At 43.0% G+C, this 17,639-nt stretch overlaps 1 protein-coding gene across 2 annotated transcripts; it reads right to left on the bottom strand.

The window, feature by feature from the left end:
* Window positions 1-4,488: 4,488 nt before the first annotated feature.
* Window positions 4,489-8,884, bottom strand: ptmab (prothymosin alpha b). 2 transcript variants are annotated; one of them, XM_063218841.1, is made up of 5 exons: window positions 8,032-8,884; window positions 5,794-5,862; window positions 5,597-5,681; window positions 5,289-5,377; window positions 4,489-5,185 (listed from the first exon to the last, which is right to left on the bottom strand). In XM_063218841.1, exons 1-5 carry the CDS (start codon window positions 8,074-8,076, stop codon window positions 5,141-5,143), a joined length of 333 nt encoding a protein of 110 aa, XP_063074911.1. In that variant the 5' UTR covers window positions 8,077-8,884; the 3' UTR covers window positions 4,489-5,140. The 2 variants fall into 2 exon arrangements, with proteins under 2 accessions (XP_063074911.1, XP_063074912.1); XM_063218842.1 differs by having other exon boundaries at window positions 5,597-5,678; window positions 8,032-8,338.
* Window positions 8,885-17,639: the final 8,755 nt, after the last annotated feature.

Here is a 17,639-nt window from a genome sequence, read left to right as displayed (position 1 = left end):
TTTTTTAAGGCAGATTTACTATTAGCATAGAGGCAATCTGTAAAATGTCAGAGAGAGAGAGAGAGAGAGAGAGAGAGAGAGAGAGAGAGAGAGACTTAAGACCTTCTGTGCATTCTACATATGATGAATTTCCTAAAATGAGAACTGAAGGACTGTTCCTGTGAAATTCTATGAACATTCTCTGTCCAGATAGCAGCAAAACTGACCACATTACATGTGATCGTAGAGAAAGTAACCTGTTGAAACAACACATCAAGTCCCTCTACAACAGCGGCTGTTGCTAGGTGAGCCCTCTGTTGGCCGTGGGCTCTGTGGAGTTTTTTTTTTTTTTTTTAACAATGCAGGCGGGCGAGAGGGAGTGCGGCTGTGAGGTGTTGTAAGAAAAGGAGGAGGGAGGAGGGGGCTGCATAGTATTAATGGTGTGTTGGGGAGGTGGACTTGGATAGGGTTGGAGGATGAAACAGCAGGCCCTTCCCAGTGTGCAAAAGCCCCAATATGGCCCCTTCTTTTGCATACAGCTAGTTCTGTCTTTGTATTTAGCAATAAGGCCCCCAGTAGACATATGTGCAAAGTACACCAATGAACAAAAAAAGCTTGGGGTGTCTTTTTCTCTCTCTTTTGCTTGCTTTCTTTCTTTCTTTCTTTCTACCTTCAAGAATATTTTTGAGCCGGTCTTTGTCTGGGACACAAAACCACACAAAAAAGTTTCAAAATATGTACTAAGTAAAATACATTGTTACAAAAATAGGCTAATCAATAAGGAAGTTACTGAGTAGCCTATGCCATGCCCTCAAATTAAATAAGGCATGCTAAGGTAGACCAAAGAATTCAAATAGCCAATAGACTACACAATTGGCAACCTATTTAACACACACTTAGCCATGCGCCCATATCAAGTCAAGTAGGTTTTATTGTCAATTTCTTTACATGCACTGGTCATACAAAGAATTTGAAATTACATTTCTTGCTTTCCCATACAGACATAGACTAATTAAGGTAAGGACATAGACAGTATAGACATAGACAGTACTTATACATGGACTTAAGACAGTATGGACATAGACAGTGCTCATACAGACATTTAAAGTGCAAGACTGGACAACAGAAGACTTGTAGAGGACATACATTAAGAGGTATTTGTTGTGTTTTTGTGCTTTTCCTAAAAAAAGTCCTTTATAGCGTTCTGACATGGTAATAGTAGCATTTTGAAGAAAATAAATATAAAAAGGTCTGTCAAGTACACCAGCAGCAGTGTGTGTGTGTGTGTGTGTGTGTGTGTGTGTGTGTGTGTGTGTGTGTGTGTGTGTGTGTGTGTGTGTGTGTGTGTGTGTGTGTATGTGTTTAGTGCAGGTAGAAGGTGCGGTGTGCGTCTTGTGTGTGTGTTCGTGTGTCTGTGTGTGTGTGTGTGTGTGTGTGTGTGTGTGTGTGTGTGTGTGTGTGTGTGTGTGTGTGTGTGTGTGTGTCAGTGTGTGTATGTTGGGTTTAGTGCAGAAAGTGCAGTGTGCTTGTGTGTGTGTGTGTGTGTGTGTGTGTGTGTGTGTGTGTGTGTGTGTGTGTGTGTGTGTGTGTGTGTGTGTGTGTGTGTGTGTGTGTGTGTGTGCATGTTTTGAGTTAGTGCAGGTTGAAAGTTCAGTCACAAGTATAGTAGTGCAGGTGGAATGTTCAGTCGCAGATATGGTGGTGGGGGATGGGGAGGGGGGGTTGTCAGTGGCCTTGCTGGCTAGAGGCTGACAGTGGGGGGGGGGGTTGTCAGTGGCCTTGCTGGCTAGAGGCTGACAGTGGAGGGAGAGTGGGTTGAGTGTTCAGCATCTTGATCGCTTGGTGCATTGTGCTGCTCGCCAGCCGGGTGGTACGGGAACGGAGGCGCCTGTACCTCTTTCCAGAGGGCAGGAGGCTGAACAGTTTGTGTGCAGGGTGGCTTGTGTCTTTGATGATCATCAGTGCTTTCCGGGTGAGGCGTGTGGTGTAAATGTCCTGCAGGGAGGGGAGTGGTACTCCAATGATCTTCTTCGCTGTGTTCACAACACGCTGGAGTGTCTTCCTGTTTTTCTCCGTGCAGCTTCCTCCCCACACTGTGATGCAGTTGGACACGACGCTCTCTATGGTTCCTCTGTAGAATGTTGTCATGATGGAGGGTGTAGCACTTGCCTTCTTTAGTTTGCGCAGGAAGTAGAGACGCTGATGGGCCTTCTTCGCCAGTGATGTAGTGTTGGTGGTCCAAGAGAGGTCGTCGCTGATGTGCACTCCAAGGAACTTGGTGCTGCTCACTCTCTCCACAGCATCGCCGTCGATGGTCAGTGGTGGCAGTTGTTTTTATCCATACTATGCCAACGAAAAAAATGGACGGGAGGGACCTTTGTTTTGTTTGTGTAGTAGAAGTAGCCTCAGAAGTTGCTCGTGTGCTGCGAATATGCAATAACACAATTCACCACTAAGGGGCAGCTTGGTCTTTCAGAAAACAATGTTGTATGTTTGTGCACATCCGAAGTCAGCAGTGAGGTATCGCAACCAGCTCGCAACAAGGTTTCGTCGCATTTCGTTGCAGTCGTTAGAATTAACCACAACGAATTAAGGTTAGGCTAAGGTAGCTATTAAGGTAGCTATAGGGCTATTTCATGATGACAGACAGTTATTAGGCCTAATGTTGGCAACATGCTGTAGTCCATAGCCTAGACTGCCAATCCCTTCATTCTTTTTTAATAGGCCCAAACAATGGAGTAGCCTAATAAGTAGGCTTAGGCCTATGCCAATAAGTTATTTCCTTTTTTGGTTTTACAATTATGCATAGCCTATAGCCACTATTTACTGTGGACATTTGAGAGCATATTGAAAGACTGGTTTTGAAAGTGACTTTCTTATCGTGTTTTGCCTTGCCTCTTCCTTCCTCTCAGTCACATGTCAGTTTCACAGTGATCATTCACGGCGCGCACACACAGTATCACGCTAGACTGCACCAAACCGTTGTCAAATTTGTCAGGCGCAACTGGCTGCGATGCCAGCTGAGAGAGACAGCGGAAAGCGCTAAAGCTGTTGGGTTGCGGTGCGCACAGTGCCACATTCTCTCAATACAACTGTGAGTCAGAGAGCGCCAGCGTATTCTCAGCTCTGACATCAGTTTTGACTTTGGCAACGGCAATTGGCCTCTTCCAAGAGTCAGTGCCGCGGCATGTCTGAACTCCTAGACTTGATTTATGTCTGATTTGGGTATACTTGTAATACCAGTCCCCGTGTTTCACCTTGAGTGAACTAGAATGGAAAAAAACTTACCTGCAACCGTGACACATGAAGTGTGTAGTAGCCTACAAGGCCTACTGAGTGAAGTTTAGTCTTCTTCGCTGAAACGATGTTTGTTGAGGAGTGGCAAGAGCTCGAAGCTCCGCACACTTGTCTCACAGCTGAGCCGACCAGTTCGAACCTGACCCAGACAGCTATAAGCCCCAAAACGCTGCGGAGGCCTATCCTTAGCTTACACTTGCACTGTTGCATGTCAGGTCAACAAACCTCAAGCACCGCCGCCCATTCTCCGTTCCTCTGAGGCACTCGTTCTTAATATGCAAACATCAGACATATCTGCACAGAGGGCCGCAGAGATTAGTAAAGCGACAACAGTCTGCTCGAGGCACAACCCTGAAAAAAGAGACGCGCGGCGAAAACACCTGAACTTTTGCCGCCATAAAACTCGTACGTGTCAGATATTTTAGAGGCAGTCCCTCAACGATGCCACGACACACTCATCAGTTGAATAAATCAAACCCATATCCGCCATACTATCATTATTTAGGTAGGCTACTCTGGGGGGCAATGTCAACTTCACATTATTGCCTGCGTTAAAGGTCACTGACTTCTGCACTGGACCTCCACCCCACCACAGATACAAGTTATCATCTCATCTACCATCATGAACTGTTTGAAGTTCCAGAAGTGAGGTATACAGTGTCTGTAATTCAATGTCAGACCATCCTACTGCTATACCTATTACCAGTTGTCCCGGGCCCAGAGAGATGGGCCCCCCCAGAATTGAGTCCTTATTACATTGCATGTATTTGGTGAGGGGGCCCTTTCAGATGGCTTTGTCCCGGGCCCAGCCAAAGCTGTCAGCGGCTCTGCCTATTATCTATATATTACGAACACAAACCAGGACCCCCCTGCACTTTAGGCCTATATTGGCGGCCACCTTGAAAACAGACCCCGCCTTCTCATTCAATATCATTTCACATTTTACATGGAATGGAAATTTTAATAGGTTAGAATAGGGCAGAGAATAGATGCAAGATCAATATTTAGAACTTGAGCACATCTGAACAAATTTGAGCTCATGAGTGAAGTAGTGCTTGCACCATGACTCCAACACCACTGCAAGTCTTACTTTCACCCACAGCGTCAGACATGTCTACTTCCCTTTTTACCTTTAAACAGTAGTTTCCACTAAAAACACAAAGAAAAAACACCACTATCAAACAGACACCCGGAAAGAAAATGTCTACCATCTTACAACTCACAAAATAAAAGGTTTATTGTTGAACAACAAATTTCACACACACATCAATAAAGGACCAGGTTAAACAAAAAACTGCAGACATAAAAAGAACAACAAAACAAGAAAAGTAACTCCTTTTCTTTGGCCCACCCACTCTCATACAAATGAAAAACTAGTTATGGTGCAGCTAGTCATGGTACAACAAAAAAAAAGGTTCATACATAAAATTTACTGGAATGCTCTGAATTCAACGCTGATTTGTACGCTCTGGTCAGCTGTAACTGAGAAATGGTGGAACAGGTTATATTTCATACAGAAGCACCAATTTTGGTCACAGGAGATCATGATCAAGTGGCTGACCTCATAACAATATGTACAAAAATAGAAAATGTAAATAAAAACGCAAACAAATTTCAGTTTTATGTTTGCCGTTGAGAATGTCGTTGAGACACTTGTTGGAATCTGTCGTGGTTCTCCCTGGAGAAAAAATTTGCAGTCGGGTTGGTTGTGCACGGATGGCGAGCGTTGCTTGATGATGACCATGTTTTCATGATTTTTTTTTTCTATTATAATGTTTATGTCATATCTGAGTTCTGTACAAGCCCAACGGTGGAACTGAAGTAGAGGCTTCGAACAGTTCAGCAGGATAGAGGTGCGTGTGTCTTAGTCGTCGTCGTCGGTTTTCTGCTTCTTGGGGTCTACATCATCCTGAGGAAGGAGAGACAAGAACAAACATATTTTAAGAATCAAGATCAGGCTCTGTCCTTTGACACGCTACTTCATAGGGTTATGGTCAGTCAGAGTGGCCCACCTCGTCATCTTCATCATCATCATCCTCTGCTGCCCGTTTCGTGCCACCACCGAGATCATCATCATCTTCGTCGTCATCTTCCTCATCTCCTGTGGCAAGAAAGAACGAGTAATTTTACACACTAAATTAGGACGCTAATCTGGTCAGCCTCACACAATGAATACCAGAATAGTTTAACTGAAACTTACATATTCATAATATATATTTACAACCGAGAATTATTTATACCCAAAATTATTAATTCTAGCCTGATTAGCATGTTGTGTTGTAGCAAGATATGGCACCACAGAAGTTTGTTTACTACACACCCTCTCCATCTTCGTCCTCTTCTTCCTCGTCAACTTCATCATCATCTTCGTCATCAAGCTCAGGTTCACCATTCTCCTCGTTCTCCTTTCACAGAAACAGACAATCCTAAATATCCGATTTGGCACATGCACCATTTCTCTGTATGTCAAATTAGGTTATGAAGTCAATTATGCCCTACTAATCCAAAGAATTTTACCTTTCCATTGGTAGCAGCATCCTTTCCATTCTTCTCCTTCTCTTCCAAAAGTTTCTTCTCTTTCAGATCCTATGGTAAAACACAAAAGCACATCGATCTCAAATCAGACTCACATCACAAGACGCAAACCATTAATTTATATCATGAAGATTTAGGGGCAGGAATAATACATTGCAATTATGCTCGATTTAGACTTAATCTGTGACGTTGGTAACACGCCCCCTCCACACGAGGAGGGCGGGGGGAGGAATCTTACACCAGGGACTCTCCTCATTGGTTAGAGAGGCTGTTTGCTCACTGCCACTCAACGCTTCAATCTTCATTCCCGCCTACTTCAACCGAGTTTAATGCTTTGTAATCTGATACATTGATGTTGAGATACCATGGGTATTGTAGTTCAGCGAATTATGTGAGCACCATACGCTCGTACTGAGACACGCCCGGAGAAAACACTGCAACTCCCAGAGTACCCAAATAATTTATTTTTAAATGCCACAACGGGGCACACTGATGCAGAACCAGCAAAGGTGGAATGAGAACGAGTTACGAGACAATGGGACCAAAGCATGGCCGCTTAAACTTGCGCCCTGAGCGCACTGAAGACGCACAGCAGGACAAACACTGTTGGGGACGCTTGAGGAAGCAACCCACATCATTTCTGAAAGGGAGCACCACTGAAAGGCTCTGCTGAAGGACGACTGTTAGCGCACCCTTACAACAGTGGTGTAGTTTATTACACCACCAAATAGTTTTAATATTTTTATATAGCCTATGGCCTAATCTTTAGCCTTTAAGCCGTTTATAAGCTTCCTCTCGTGGTAGCCATACCGTCTCATTGAATTAGCCAACACAGAGGGCCCTGCGTAAATGGACTTAACTTGAGTGAATACATTATTTGTATCACCATTTAAATTGTGATTGCGAAAAATGATGCGCTATGATTAATTGCAATAATTCATATATTTATCCACAAGCATCATCGATCCAGTTCTACGAGGAAGCTTGTTTGTCTGGTGACTAAAGGGTTAATATTTAGTTGATAAGGTCATTTTTGATAAAGCCCACCCGCTGAGACAAGGTAAGGTAGCCTACAATTACCGAAATAGAACCCGCGAATCGACAGTTTCAGGCGATGATGGATTTTTGGAATGATTGGTGGTTTAAATTTTATATTACAGAAAAACGCAAATGTCACCTCTACAGTAAACTCCTCTTCCCCCTCTAGTTCCTCTTCTTTATATTGAGCGGGCTAAAATAAATCTGGTCACCAACACCATAAAGTCTCAGACATTGCGCATGTAACAGCCACACTTTCCACAAAAAGCTGCCCGTTAAACCAACAACCATCAGTTAAGAAAGGTATTTGCCAATGTAGAGCATCCGGGCTGTGGTTCCAATTCATTCTATAACTATGAAGGATGAGATTGGTGTAGCACTACGAAACCCAGAAATGTGTTATAACCAAGCGCAACTAATGTTCCCGTGCGTAAAACTAAACAGTGTTGAGTAGGTCACCAATTAGGCTTACAGAGGGGGAGTATTAGGGTACATCTTTCAAGTCTAAACAAATAAAGAATGCGAAGTGGGATGTAAGCGCATCAATCATGTCAAGGCTGTAGGCTTCAGTCACGGCCGGGGAAAACCGGCAAAAGTTGTTCATCTTCCGCGGCACCGAGGCCTCTCAGCAAACAGTAAAATTCATCGCAAATATGATGCTGACCGTGTATATGTGGCAGACGGTTCAAACACTACCAAAACAACAACATACATACTATACTCTCCAAACCATCAAAGCAGATAACACTGAAAAAGAATAACCATGCTGGTCGTCTTCGGTGTAACTTATAATTAAAATTTGGAGCAATAGTAATAGGCCTGAATGACTTCAACAAAGCATAAATAGTAAACCTTGCAAGATCGTCAACATCAGCATTGATTCTGAACACCCGACATGCTTGTATAAACAAAGAACCCGCGCAGACTGTTACACTATCGACAATGAAAGCAATGAGAATGGTCAGGAAGAGGACAGTTACAATGATGCCCATTTAACGTTATGACATTCGCACAAACGTTCTCTTTATGCATTTATAGACCAAATGTGACCGCTAATGAAAATTGAAAACAGATCACATTTTCATCTTAAGGCTATTGACAGAAATTGGTTATAAAAATGTGTAACGGAACCCATAGAAATTCCATGATAGATAGAGCTAAAAAATGTTCATAAAGCCTTACCTTGGCTGAGATTTCAGTTGCGGAGTCTACTTTTGTGTCTGCCATGGCTTATGTTAAATTGTTTAATATACAGGACACAAAAAAGAAAAGTATAATCCACCAGGAGCCCGCTGAAGATCACTGGTAATATGGCCGTGCTTTCAGCATGCGATGGAGGAGGCTTTAATATAGATTAGTGGGCGGGGTGGAGAGCAGTCAGGTCTACATGGTTGGTCAGAAATCCAAAATAGGTGTGTTTCGTACGCGTTGAAGTGGAACAATGGATAGTGTTTCCAAACCGAGATGACACACCTCTCTCAGAAATCTCCTCCGTGTTGACCGTTGCCAAAGGCAAAGCTCAGAAACACACATTTCAAAACACAATTGTTTTCCCCATCTTTGCATTTGTGGACTGACACGTCAGCTTAGCAAATACAAAGTTATTGAAACAATTACCGCGCCACTCATGCTAGACAAATGTTGATTAAACTTCTAAGATGACAGCCACGCCGGTGTTAGAGGGCCGTGGATTTTAGAAAGCATCTGGCACAGGTTGGCCAACGTAGACTGCTGCAATGTTAAGCAATACGCCATATCGGTGGTGGCATCAATTTTAGTTCAATTCACTGGACAGCAGCAAGAGTAGCCTATTTCGGCTACTACGGAAGCAGTCGTACATATGTAATAACACAACAGACCGCTCAGAAGGCGCGTACTTCTACCCAGACTACACAAGGTTGCTGCCCCTCCCCTTTCTGCCAATCTGAAATCACCGTCTCCCTGATGCGTAAAATGCAGTCTGTGCGCACGGACATACGCGGTCTTGTGTTTGTTACCACGGCCCTTCGTCAATGTTCTTTTCACCAATTGACTATTCACAAATAAAGCCTTTACTCAAGAGACACAAAACGTTTATTTTCTGAGGGTTGAAAAACATATTTTATGCTATAATGTTATCGTCACCATCATCGACGCTACCCACCGACGAAAACACGGCTGTCAAGGGCAATTAGAGTAAGACAACAGGCTTAGTAAACCAAGTTTAGCTTACGCAGATCTAATTAATAATTGTCCTAGTACTACATATGGCGCGGCGCGGACAAAGCACTCGATACAACCGGTTCAAACCAAGGGGGAGGGGAGACCAACTCTGCATCATAACCTACATTCAAATTTTACTTTGGTGACGGTATGTTTGCATAGGGGACCTATGATTGGTGGGAGCGTCGAGTAGAGGGAGATTCGACGCTTTGCGCACTTCTATTGGATAGAATACATGTCAACCAAGATGGAGGCTGCTGCGCGCAGTAAATCCTGGAGAGTGGATTGGTACACGATTCAGCCTTCTTGTCATGGCAGCCGAGTGGAGGTTTTCACTTGGGGTCAGTGTCCGTGTTTTGCTCATAATATTATCCATTACAGGCCACTACAAGTACAGTATTTGTTTTAATCAGTGTGAAAACAAAACCTAGGCTTACTTAGTAACACGGAATGATTCAGAACAGAGTGCAACAGAAAGTGAAAGCGTATTTACAAAGTATGCATGCACAGGTCCTGAAATAAAGTCTGAAACAACTTGCTTCAGACAGGCGTTTAATTAAATCACTACATCAGTAAGGCCACACACACACACACACACACACACACACACACACACACACACACACACACACACACACACACACACACACACACACACACACACACACACACACAAACACACGGTCTGCATGAACAGCGACATTTCTAGTACCTCCAGGTAATGCTAATGCCCTAAAAGGAACAGTGGGCAGTGGGATACAGAAAATTACTGCATGTAACAGTATGCCAAATTTCATCACTGAAAGAAGTTCTAAAGCCATTTTAAAAAGAAGTTAAGATATTTTGATGAACGAGTTATGCTTACGATGGTTTATGTTTATTCATATACTGTATTAATTGCAAATTGTGTAAGATGAATTATGTGACTTTTATGCCTTTAATTGACAGGACAGTGTGAGATGGAGACAGGAGGCGAGTGGGAAAGAGAGACGGGGGAGGATCGGGAAATGACCCCGGACGGACTCGAATCGGGGTCCCTGTGGGCATACAAGCCCAAATGTGGGGGGCTTAGCGTGCTGCGCCACAGCGTCCCCCTGAATTATGTGACTTAATGTCAGAGGTGTTCTATGGGTTCAGGTCAGGACTCTGCAGGCCATCCATATCATCCTGATTAGGATACCAAAACATTTTGGACTAATTTCATACCCTCAACGTTGTTGTGGGAACAGTTTGGAGTGCGCCACTTCCTCTTCCAACATGTCTGTTCCCCAGGGCTCAAAGCAAGGGCATGGATGACAAGAGTATGTTATGGATGAACTTGAGCGGCCTGCACAGAGTCCTTACCTGAACCTGCCAGAACACCTTTGAAATGAATTAGAGTGGAGAGTGAGAGCCAGTTGAACAGGCAACCTTTGGGCTACAAGTCTGACACTGTAACCTCTTACGCATGACTGTACCAAGCAGTAACAGCTGCAAAAGGTGGACCAATATAATATTAAACGCTATGGGTTAGGAGTGGGATCCCAGTTAAGTTAATGAGTCAAGGCAGATCAGCAAATACTTTTGGTAATAAAGTGCATGCATCTATTGGCCTATATCTATACATGTCTATAGTGTTGATGATCACAGACAGGGAAGCCGCATTCTAAGAAAAAAACAACAGCATCCTCTTTTTACATTAAGCTATAGCCTGCAAAGACAATTGCCTCAATTGCCCCATGGGGACAAATAAAGTTCTTACTAACTAACTAACTAGCTACTGTCTAGGTAGGATATGTATTCAAAAACGAATATCATTTCAGAGTAGGCCTACTTATTCAACAAACACTGCCCGAAGGGTAGTCTAACTCGCTCGACAAATACAACACAGACCAAAAAAAAACACTTCCCCATGAGTAGGCAATGAACATCTACACTTGTAATAACGTGTCATCCTAACAGGCCCGGGGAGATGGCTCAGCCTCCTACTCTATACATCTCACCCAGCACCATATGCAAAAGTTAAAAGTTCCTCAAATAACCCTTAGTTGCCAATGTATGGGAACTCCTGAAGGTATTTTTTTGGTCTTTTTGACTTTTTATGTATGATAAGACGGTGAAGGTGGTGACAGGAAGCGAGTGGGGAGAGAGAGACGGGGAAGGGCCGGCAAAGGACCTGGACCGGGAATCGAACACGGGTCAGCCCCATGGTAGACGAGTGCCCTACCGTTTGGCCACGGCAGGGCCCCTGAGGGTTCTTTGATGAAAGAAGAACCCAGAAGTTTTAAAAAGGGTTCCTCAGAGAACCTTTACAGGTTCCTCCACAGTGGCTGCAGCTGAGAACCTGATTATCAGGGTGCTAATTGGCTAACTGCCTACACGTAATTGGCTCAATCACTCACCTGATATTTCCTGAAAAGTTCCTGTGGTGTGTCCGCACTTACTACCCTTTTCACAATGGCTACGTTTACATTGCCTTTTTAATTCTGAAGATATGACACTGTCGAGTTTACTTTGATTCTTCATTTAATTCTGAATTGTGAGGTTTACATGTTGTTTTCAAAGCGGAATTGAGCTTTATTCAGAATTAAAGTGTCTCATGTAGCCACTGTCTTTGGGTATGTAGGGTGTCCAATTTGTAATTGTGGCAAAATGAACTGAACAATGTACTGTAAATGCTTGGATTATGCCCTCAAACGGCCATTTTTCGAAATGTGGAGTGAAGTACACTTTATCGCACTCAGCGGCTGCCATGTTTGTTACGTAGTTGTTCTCCATAATAACAACACAGTTTTGATTCGAAAGACAATCGCCATGTGTTCCCAGGGAGATGGGTTAGTAAGTGGTAATGGTCTCTGCTGCTTACTGTCTGCCTGGCTGACATATGGGGAGCACTGTCACCCAGACCCTCATGAATATTACAGCATCTGTGAATATTCCCATACAGGCTGTGCTGTCTCACAGTAAGTGTGTGTGTGTGTGTGTGTGTGTGTGTGTGTGTGTGTGTGTGTGTGTGTGTGTGTGTGTGTGTGTGTGTGTAGGGCCCGAAATGAACTTTTTTCATCGCCAGCTAAAATGGCTAGAAGATGTTAATCTTACTAGCCAAACATAAACTCACTGATGGGTCAACGTGGCTAGTAAGTTTTCTTTTCCACGGCCAAACTGAAATTTCACCAGCATTTGGCCAACTGTGTGTGCTTGTGTGTGTGTGTGTGTGTGCGTGTGCGTGCGTGTGTGTGTGTCCTGTTCAATCTATATAACTGATCATAGTCGGTGACCATTCTGCCTGCATATGGTCTGTCTTAGACTAATAAAGAGTTAGACCGTTTTTGAATGCTAAGTACACATGCCAATGTAGTTTGGCATGTAAATCATAAATGTAGAGTCCATGTGAGTACCGGTAGACATGTTTTAGTTCATGAAGAGGAAGCAGAAAGTGTTTGTGGTGAGGCAATCAGTTTGAGACTTCCTTAAATGTTTGGTACGCTGAAGAATCTGCTGCATTTTAGTGTTTACACTGAGAGAGGAGAAACGGGGAGAGAGAGAGAGAGAGAGAGAGAGAGAGAGAGAGAGAGAGAGAGAGAGAGAGAGAGAGAGAGAGAGAGAGAGAGAGAGAGAGAGAGAGAGAGAGAGAAACAGAAACAGAGAGAGAGAGAGCACTGTGTAGATATGAGATACCACTCCCCTCCCTGCAGGACATTTACACCACACGCCTCACCCGGAAAGCACTGATGATCATCAAAGACACAAGCCACCCTGCACACAAACTGTTCAGCCTCCTGCCCTCTGGAAAGAGGTACAGGCGCCTCCGTACCCGTACCACCAGGCTGGCGAGCAGCACAATGCACCAAGCGATCAAGATGCTGAACACTCAACCCACTCTCCCTCCACTGTCAGCCTCTAGCCAGCAAGGCCACTGACAACCCCCCCCCCCATCCCCCACCACCATATCTGCGACTGAACATTCCACCTGCACTACTATACTTGTGACTGAACTTTCAACCTGCACTAACTCAAAACATGCACACACACACACACACACACACACACACACACACACACACACACACACAAGCACACTGCACTTTCTGCACTAAACCCAAACATACACACACTGACACACACTGACACACACTGACACACACACACACACACACACACACACACAGACACACACACACACACAGACACACACACACACACAGACACACGAACACACACACAGACGCACACCGCACTTTCTACCTGCACTAAACACATACACACACATACACACACATACACACACACACACACACACACACACACACACACACACACACACACACACACACACACACACACACACACACACACTGCTGCTGGTGTACTTGACAGACCTTTTTAATATTTATTTTTCTTCAAATGCTACTATTACCATGTCAGAACGCTATAAAGGACTTTTTAGGAAAAGCACAAAAGCACAACAATACCTCTTAATGTATGTCCTCTACAAGTCTTCTGTTGTCCAGTCTTGCACTTTAAATGTCTGTATGAGCACTGTCTATGTCCATACTGTCTTAAGTCCATGTATAAGTACTGTCTATGTCTATACTGTCTATGTCCTTACCTAGATTTAGTCTATGTCTGTATGGGAAAGCAAGAAATGTAATTTCAAATTCTTTGTATGACCAGTGCATGTAAAGAAATTGACAATAAAACCTACTTGACTTGAGATATTTCCCCTGTGTAGATATGAGATATTTTCCCTTTCTCACTCTTTCAAGATTAGTAGAATATGCTTTATGCTTTCCTCCACATCTTAAAGAAAGCTAATTTCTGAAAATGTAGTTTCCACACAACAGTATGAGACATATTGATCATTAGAGGACATATAACATCTTTACACACTGTCTTTTCCTCTTGCACACATGTGTGGTATAACTACAAAACATGCTCAGGCATCTAACAAGAGCCTCACAAGACAGATAGAATCAGAATGGCCTTAATAATATGGTGAAGTTCATTTCATTTCATTCACAGTTACGTATGTTGTGTTAAAACAATAATCCATGCAGCCCTTGATGAGATATCTGGTGTTCACTGTCTATCTTCTGTACTGCAGGTACGTAGGTTTGCTTCCTTATCAAAAGCAGGTCACATCAGGTAGAAATGTGGATTCAGGTTTGCTTAAAATCCCTCAGGGCAAGGAAGGTGAAATGCACAGTCGATAGATGATATCAGTCTTTTCACTTGTGCAGTATGTTAATGCGAGTTGGTACCATAATAACACTTAGTTTGCAGTAGCTGAAACCATTCAACTGCAATGTGTAGTTTTGAAATGTTACAAACTAATGAGACATTTCAGTGCGCTATGAGGAAATGAACTGAGGGACTCAGAGCACGATTATGCTTAATAACACTGGGGCTGTGCATGCACTTCCAAAACTGTAGGGCTTTGGATCAATTGCAAAATCAAACGTTGTCGGCCTGTCAGAAATCATACATGGGTATGTGATTCATGGGTGTGCATTTCACTCGAGTATAAAGGGAAATACCCCAAGTGGTAGGCCTATGCCTAGATGGCGCTGGAGTGCACTGTCTGTGTGAGTCAAAAGGGGAAAACCAGCGTGCCAGTTCATCACAAAGCCACAGCACAGCAGTCAGACACGGAGCTAATTTAGTAACAGATCAGCCGTGAGAGACTTACAAACACACCCAGCCACAGCCACAGTCCCACTGGCAGAGCCACTCCAGCTGCTACAGCAGCGAGGCACACGCAGCAGCTTCTCTTCTCTCACTCCCGCATCATCACATTCAAAGTATTTTAGCACACTATTAACTAGTTAAAACATAGCATTATAAATTTGTTGTTACCAGAATGGCAATGACCAAGTCGTAGTGCACTACTAAAGGCCCTGTGTTATGTCATAGTAGAGTAGCACTGTGATAATTAACCCTTCAATGACTATTACAGCGTGCCTCAGATGGTATGGGGTGCATTATGGGGCTACAAGTCTGTGAAGTGAGAACGTGAAACATCACTTTAAGGCCAAAACAAAAGAATTATCTGGTTCAGGTCTGCTATTAGTGTTAGTGCAGGTCTGTAGAATTTGTCGGAATGTTTCACATTCTCAGATTTTTGTCTCCTGTTGACATAGTACAAATGATTCCTGCAACACTGGGGACAGCCGGTGAGAGGCAACTTGGTGGTGATGCAGCCTCAACAAGCTGCTAGAGAATAGACGCATTTGATCCCAAGGGGTTTCAGTGCCAATTAAAAACTGGTTATCAAGTGAAAGTCAAGCGCACTACCTCTATTATTATCGTGAGTCACAAACACAAATGTGTTGCAACAAGAATGTTCAAAAGACATGCATCTAATCAAGCATGATAAAGGTCAACCACTTGTCTTTAGACATTATCTTGGCTCACAATCTCCCAATAAGGAATAAGTGAAGAGGTTAAAATACATATTTATTTACCCCTATTTGGAAATATGTCACCACATCACCGGCATATGTCACTGGTACAATAACAAATGGTATACTGAAGAAGCATTGACTTAATTCTTAAATGCCAATTTTCACCTGGTGAACACCATACATCTTTGGTCTCCAAGCAAAGGCCCACGAGCCAAATCCGACCCAGGCATGGCAAACATTTGGCCCGCCATGAGGTCAGAACAAATGAAAACAAATGTATATGATTTTCGATCACTAAAACTTCAGTAGGTCATATCTCCCCAAAGCATTCACAGAGAGTTAGATCTTATGTTACCGGTCTCATAACAGATAATGACCAGACGGGAAAACTGAAAAGCAAAGATCTGTTCTTTGTGTGGAGATATAGCTTGTTTCTCATTGGGTTGGGGCGTTGGTTTAGCCTGCAGCCTCACTTGCTCTACATCATTTGGCCCTTGAAGAAAAAGAATTGGAGACCACTGCCATACATGATAGAAGTCAACTCTCAATGTATGTGAGAAGAGGCAACACCTGACTCGACTGCAGTGACAGAAACATTGAGGAAAAAACTTTTACACCTCCCCTCCAGAGGTCTCTGTAAATCAAGAAATCTACAGAAAGTTCCAAGCAAATAAAACCACAAGATTTCAAAAATACGTTTGCTGTCAATATTCTCACAGACTTTTAAGTTGATGTCACTTAACAGACTGATGGTACAAGACATTCATGACTGCACCCCACATCACATGTAGCTGGACACCAATAGAATCCATACCACAGAAAACAACGTGAAACACTAGATGTGTACAGACATATCTGTAACCATGGTCCAAAAGGGACAAGAGAAACATGACACATCATGAAAGCCTATATTCACAAATAAATACACAAGTAGAGTATAAGCTTGGAAAACCCAGGATGACTTCAACGACTTTTTTAAAAGTGGGGCAACTAGTGAACTCTGGTTAACTTTCACTGAAAAGCAGCCTACAGTGTGCATCAGTGGAGTCACCATGCATCACTATTCAATAAACCACTATAAGATTCATATTGTGAAACTGCATCAGTTTTCTATGGTTAGGATGGATGGAAAGTCATAGTTTTTCTTGGAAAATTTGAGTCCAAATCTGAAATGCTGTTTCTATAAAACACTGACTTAAAACGATAAAAATGTGATCACTAGATTAGCCAATTACTGTAATTGTGTACTGTGATTTCACATGACATTGTATGTTCTGAGAGAGGGGCCTTTTAGATGACCTTGTCCTCCAGGGCCCAGCCAAAGCAGTCAGCCTACACCTAATTACTAAATACTGTATTTGCCATAGAGGAACTCTATGGAAAACCATCCACCTTAAACCCACCTATTCCTCTGTCTCTGTTTCCACCAACACTTCTATTGACACCGTGTGTCTGTGAAGCTGTTGAAATGGCTAGGAGTAATATGTGTGAGTAATATGTGTGACCTATTACACTGCAATAATAGTTACCGCCCATGTGATATAACCTACCATATAGGCAATGCTATACTAAAAGTTATACCTTACACAAACATTTCATTTTTGCTGATACAAAACTGGCATTAGATTTAATTCTTGTGATGTCCTCTTCTCAATGAATTCATTCTGTTTTCCACAAAAAATATTAGCCTCATAATTTGAATCATCCTAACAGGGAAGTTTTTAACTATAGGCCTACATGGGTTCATACATTAGTTTCCCCTTGGCTGTGAGACCCTGGCTCCGCACAACTCAACTTCTGATTGTTGGAAACCGCAATCGGTCAAAAAATTTGCTTGCATGGTTGGTTGTCAGTGTCTTGCAACCTCCTCAGAACACTGTGTTTATAAACAAAAAAAAACATGTATTGGCTGAAAAAAGCCAACATGACTACAAAACACAGTTAGTCAGATATTACAGCTTAGTTAGCGGTCATTTTGGTAACAACAAAATCATGTCAGGGGCCATTTCTTAAATCAATCCCTCAAAGCCATGTAAAAGCTGACAAGGACAACGGAGCAAAATGGTCTGCTCCTCTTAATTCATTCAGGACTCTCTGCGCTGTCTTACTGAGCTGACACACTGGCTGCTTAATACAATGAGTGACTGGTAGAGGAGGGTTTTAGTGTCAACGATTAACACTAACAGTTTCAGTTCATGAAATGCA

The sequence above is a fragment of the Engraulis encrasicolus genome, chromosome 16 (assembly GCF_034702125.1).
Source record: "Engraulis encrasicolus isolate BLACKSEA-1 chromosome 16, IST_EnEncr_1.0, whole genome shotgun sequence".
NCBI lineage: Eukaryota > Metazoa > Chordata > Actinopteri > Clupeiformes > Engraulidae > Engraulis > Engraulis encrasicolus.
Note: the sequence above shows the minus strand (reverse complement) of the source record. Positions and strands in the feature narration are given on the sequence as shown.